At 40.5% G+C, this 6,000-nt stretch overlaps 1 protein-coding gene across 5 annotated transcripts in view; it reads left to right on the forward strand.

Moving 5' to 3' along the window:
* Positions 1-6,000, forward strand: part of LOC110094535 (bifunctional dethiobiotin synthetase/7,8-diamino-pelargonic acid aminotransferase, mitochondrial) — a 72,872-nt gene that overhangs the window by 38,454 nt on the left and 28,418 nt on the right. For all 5 annotated transcript variants that reach the window (XM_028698378.1, XM_020819791.2, XM_028698379.1 and 2 more), the window contains 3 exons: positions 3,703-3,818; positions 3,897-4,043; positions 4,650-4,783. In XM_028698378.1, the coding sequence (XP_028554211.1) occupies positions 3,703-3,818; positions 3,897-4,043; positions 4,650-4,783 (397 nt within the window). The remainder of the gene's footprint in view (positions 1-3,702; positions 3,819-3,896; positions 4,044-4,649; positions 4,784-6,000) is intronic.

Genomic DNA, 6,000 nt, shown 5'->3' on the forward strand with positions numbered 1-6,000 from the left:
TTTGTTGGAACGGCTTCAGATCCAGTCGATGTGCACTACTCTGCGTCGGATCGACGGAGTCGAAATCAGTGATATGTGCCATTATTAGACTGAAGTTCTTGATAAATTTTCGATAAAAATTCGCTAAACCGTGAAAACTTCGGACATCGGAGAAAGTCCGCGGAACCGGCCAGTCGGTGATGGCCAATATTTCCTGTTGGTCCATAATACCGTCGGCAGAGACGATAAACCCAAGGAAATATACCCATGACACGCCTAGTTCGCACTTGGGTAGGTTGATGAATAACCTTTGCTGCTTGAGTACATCAAAGAGGGCTGTTAAATGATTCAAGTGGTTCTGCCATGAGGTGCTGTAGACGAGTATGTCGTCAAAATACACAATACAGAATTTTCCCAAAAACGGCTTCAATATTTCATTCATCATCCGCATGAAGGTCGACGGAGCATTACATAGCCCGAAGGGCATGACTTTCCACTCATGCGGCATCTTGAATGCCGTTTTCCATTCGTCTCCGGGACGAATACGAATTTGATGGTAGCCGCTTTGGCGGTCCAATTTTGAAAAAATGGAAGATCCCAAGAGCTGTTCTATTAATTCGTCAATTCGGGGTATGGGAATTTGTATTTAATAGTGATTTTATTGATGGCTCTGCTGTCTACACACATTCGCCAATTCCCGTCCTTCTTCGGCACGAGTAGTGCCGGCACGGCACAAGGACTCATACTCGGTTGTATTAACTGATTTTCAATAAAGTCATCAACCAAGCCTTGAAGTATCTGCCGCTCCTTAGGATTCAAACGGTAATGCGGCATGTTTGGGAGGTTGGACCCGGGGACGAAGTCCACGCAGTGTTGAATATCCCGCAACGGTGGCAGTTCGACTGGAAGCTCATCAGGTGTCAGCTCTTTATAATGCTGTAAGAGCTGGTAAATATCCTTGTTGACAATTGCCGGTGTGGTTCCGGAAGTAATTTATGTTACTAGAAGAGCAAACAGAGGAGCTGGTTCACGCCAACACTGAAGGAGTTTGCTGCCCGTAACCTAATGCATAGCTGCCTGCTTAGCATGAACAGGCCTTGAACTTTTGTTTTCAATAGAATGGGGTAACAACCGTAGTCGTCTTCCCTTACAATCCAGGGAATGGATGTTGGCTCGACAATCATAGATGGCGCCCGCATCATATTGCCATGGCCTGCCTAATATCAGATGGCAGACGTCCATGTCCAAGACGTCGTAAACGACCTCACAAACGTATTGTTTGCCTATAGAGAACGTCACTTTGCAAAAATTAGTGACCGCGATCTCCATGCCTTTTTTACCCAAGTTATTTTGTACGGATTTGAATTTTTAGTAGTTTTCAGTTGTAAGCTTTGTACCACGGACCTCGAGATCACGTTTTCGGTGCAGCCACTGTCAATGAGAAGGTCGCAAAACCTGCCGCTAATGGTGCAACGCGTCCGAAAAAGGGCATGCCGTTGGGAATGAGTGTTCTGCCTTGGATCCAGTAAAAGCTACTCGAGGATGCATATTAACGGCTCCCCTTCATCGGCCACTACATCATCTGCTTCATCATCCCCGTTTAATTCCACATCACCGTGATCATCTCCCTCCGATCCTTCAGCTAAGTGTGATTTTTGCCGCTGCGGACATTCGTTGGACTTGTGTCCAGGCTGAAAACAACGAAAACACTTGAGCGTCGAAGGCTTAGCATGAGGATTTTCCTTACCTTGAGGTCTCGGTTTGACGGGCTGCCTGAGCTCAGTAGTAGCATTCGCAGGAGCTGATGTTGGAGTCAGTAGGAGAGGAGGTTGCGTCATCCTCACAGAGTGTGACGGTAGCTTACTCGTACCAGTTGCAGGTTCTTGCCATTAACGTCTGTGTGAATTTGTTTTTGACTGTCTGCTCTACTGCATTTCTACCTTGAAAACTAAATTGACAGCTTGTGCCATAGACCATATGGCATTCAATTCCAATTTATCTTCGATGCTGTCCTTGAGACCGCCTATGTATCTTGCTACCAACTGGTTAGTGGACTCATTTAAGTTGTTTCGGGCGCTCAACCTATTGAATTCATCCGTGTATTCGCTTACAGATCGGTTTCCCTGTGCACAGTGTTGATACCTCATATACAATATCTGCTCAAAATCTGTAGGCAGAAATTGGGCTCGGAGTAACTGTTTCATTCGGTGCCAACCGCGAACCCGACCCTTGCCTTCCCTTTGTCGGATCTGTAACGTCTGCGCCCACCAGGCACTAGCACCGCCTCGCAGCCGGCAGACCACATTCTTCACCTGTTTGTCAGGTTCTATCTCCATATAATCAAAGAAATTCTCTACTGCTTTTTCTCAATCTAGGTAGTCCTCAATATGTAGATGTCTGTCAAAGAAGGGGACATCAATTTTGATCTTAAACTCTCCCGGCGTTGGTGATTAATTGTTGGTCGTCTGCGTCTTACGAACTATGGACAATAGGGGTGTGCTTCATCTTCTTCTTCGGACTCCACGGGTTCTGCTCGCGGATAGAACACCGACTCACCGTCAGAGTCCGACATATCCGGATGAAATGCCGGTAGGGGCCTAAATGGGCGGTCGGCGGCCAATCCTCTATGCGGCATTGTGCGGTGTGCGGGTAGCTCGTGCTGCGGTGGTGGCTGATGTGGTTGTCTCGACTGATTGAGATTAAACCCGCGGCGCATTTCCACTGTCAGTCGCTGTTCGGCGCATTTCCACTGTCGTCCAAAGCATCTAATTGGCGACTGATGTTGTTTTGGTTTGCCCACAATGTATCTATGTTCCGGACCTCCTCAGAGGCGGGATCCTTGCCGCGCTCGGACATTCTCCTTTTCCAGTCGCTGAGCTCTGATACCAAAATCTGATGCAGCATAGATCGTCGACTGGAACGGATGTGACGAAGGCCGGCGACAGGGTACCTGCAACGAATGTTAGCAGAAAAACAAGAGAGAAAACATAGTAGAGAAGACAGGGAGGAAGACAGCCAAGCTGCTGTAGTATATTTTCTGGTTGTAAAAATTCTGTCTACAATCCTCTTCCTTCTCGCCTATGTAACTCCTTGAGCTGTGCTAAAAAAGAGTATGACAAACTAAAAGGTAATATCAGTACTATAATGCAGAAAATAGGAACTAAGGTAGTGGCTAGTGCCAAAGTCTGTTATAAATGATAAGTTGTCCGGTAGGACCTCCGGTGTAATCATGCTCCGCATCACCAATGCCTTAACTTAAAGAGATACATACGTAAAGTTTTACTTAAGAAAATCTTTTTCACCCTTGAGACATATCTATGCATGTTTCAATTTGAGAATGTTAGTATGCATGCATTTATTTGTTCTGCTTGCTGTAGCTTGTTAATGATTTGAATGTTCCTTTCAAGTTTGGTGTAATATGTTAGGCAAAATTAATGTTCTCATCTAGGAATCTTATTTAGTATTTCATGATTGTGACCAAATAGTTTAATTATTTCCTTTAATTATTTGATTGCTGAGTGCCTTGTCCATATATCCACATTTCTTCTCTCCTATCTTCTTCCTTGTATGTTTGACTTTGGTGTTGACTACCTGAACCCAAATTCCTTTGCCTATTTTGCTCCTTTTTATGGTGTAGTACAATTTATTTTTGGTGAATATTGTACTTATTGCATCCATAATAGAGTTTCGTGTTACATGCTATTAAGCTACTACATTTTTCAGGTATTCTGGGAAAGGCCTATTTTTGAAACCTCCAACAGTTCTAATTTCCATGGAGATATGGAATCTTTCTATACCAGATTGTTTTGAGTCTGATAATTTTGGGAAGGATGATTTACGTAAGTTGATCAGACTTGCGCTGCTGTAGATTATAACGATTGCTTAACAATATCATAAAATATGTTGCAATTTTACAGAATTTAGCTCTTATGGTGAATTGTTAAGTAGGGATAGGGACTCTTCAGATGTTGCTAGATGCTACTTCTCTTACATATCAAATCAGTTATTGGAATTTTCTGCATCGAATCCAAACAAATATATTGGAGCGCTAATTATAGAACCAGGTAATTGACCTTCTACTTTTGCAAGTTCGTTTCATTCTCATCAACGTATGAAATCAGAAGTCAGCCTGAATTACTCAAAAAAAATCTGAACTTTCTTATGCATTAGAATATTGTTTGGCATTTTCTGTAGTCGTTCTTTGTAGGAGAGTAACGTTGTACTCCTAGAAAACGAAGTGGGCTCTGGCATGAAAAATTGTTAGAGATTAACTTTGTTTATGCTTCATAACTTATTTTTTTCACCCACTAGCTTTCCTGAACTTAAATCGAAGTCCATGACGTCAATTCTGAATGCAATATTTCTCTTGTTTGTGCTATATTTTCATTAATAATAACTTGCACACGTTATGAATTAGATAACTAATCTGCCCTTTGAGATCTATATGTGCCGAATGATGGTTATTTTACTTCTAACCGTGAATTTTAGATAATGGTTAAATGTAAAAATTAAATTGCAAAATAGATTTTAAATTTTGGAGCGTGGTATATAGTAGTTATATTCATAGAAAATTAAACTTATTTAATGGTCAATTTATTTGGATGTTTTGAGAAAAAGGTTTTTGAATTCAAGTATCATAGAATCTCAACTGCAAATTTGTTTTTGTACAGTTATACATGGTTCTGGTGGAATGCATATGATTGATCCACTGTTTCAGCGAATGCTTGCTACCGAGTGCAGAAAACGTAGAATTCCCATAATATTTGATGAAGTGTTTTCAGGTTTTTGGCGCCTTGGACGTGAGGTAAAGCCTGATTTGATTTACATGAACCTTTTGCTCTATTGCTTTGGTAAAATTTGTGGCGAATTAAACTTGAAATCTGCAGCTATTATGTTATGTTCCGAAAAATGTTTCCATATTCTAACACTTGCTCGCATCCAAGCCCTCTGACCTGAAAGCATAGAACAAGCATAGGCCTTTACTAACTTATACTAATTTCACTAGGGTCTCTTGGATCCAAAGATGAGATCTCTTTCCATGTTAAGATGATAACCTGATGTATCTAGGAGCTTAAACTATCGTTTGTTGGTCCAAAAATGTATTTATCATTGAACCGTATTATCTCCATTCCTGCTTTGTGCATCAGTTATTCGGCATTTTGGAATTGAATAGACAGAGATCCTCAATAACTTGTAACAAGTTAGCCAATGGGGGTGGCTACGATAGAAATGCATAATCTTAATAAAGTTAATGATGCTAATATGTCATCATTATTTTATGCTTAAACTATCGTTTGTTGGTCCAAAATAATAATAATAATAATAATAGAGCAAACAAATATTTGACAAATACCTACGCCGTCATTCTCAGATTCAGCCATTAATGATTAACTCGAAGATCTAGCGCCATCAATCTTAGATCCATCTAGGAAGAGATCAAACTGAAGACTTCACACTGTAGATCTTAGATCAGGCCAGAAGAATCAATAACAAGTGTTGTCCTGACTTCCCTTCCCAAGGAGGGGACGCTAGGATGCTCTCGAATTTCCCAAAAAAAAAAGATTTGGATAGTAATATAATAAAATTATCAAAGCCCAAAATTTTGATCAATCACTTTGATTAAATAAAAAAAATCTTTTTGAAGAATAGTTGGAAAAATCAATTGGGCAGTTAAAATAATAATAATAGAGGAGCAAACAAGTATCTAACGAATACCTGCATCGTTGATCTCAGATTCAACCATTATTGATTACTCGAAGATCTCGCACCATCGATCTTAGATCTAGCCAGGAAAAGATCAAATTGAAGACTTTACGCCGTAGATCTTAGATCAACCTAGAAGAATCAACAACAAGTGCTCTCCTGACTTCCCTTCCCAAGGAGGGGACGCTAGGAAGCTCTCGAATTAAAAAAAAAAAGAGATTTGGAGAGTAATATAATAAAATTATCAAAGCCAAAATTTTGATCAATCACTTTAATTAAATAAAGAAAAAAATCTTTTTGAAGAATAGTTAGAAAAAC

The sequence above is a fragment of the Dendrobium catenatum genome, unplaced genomic scaffold (genome assembly GCF_001605985.2).
Source record: "Dendrobium catenatum unplaced genomic scaffold, ASM160598v2 fragScaff_scaffold_1076, whole genome shotgun sequence".
Taxonomy (NCBI): Eukaryota; Viridiplantae; Streptophyta; class Magnoliopsida; order Asparagales; family Orchidaceae; genus Dendrobium; species Dendrobium catenatum.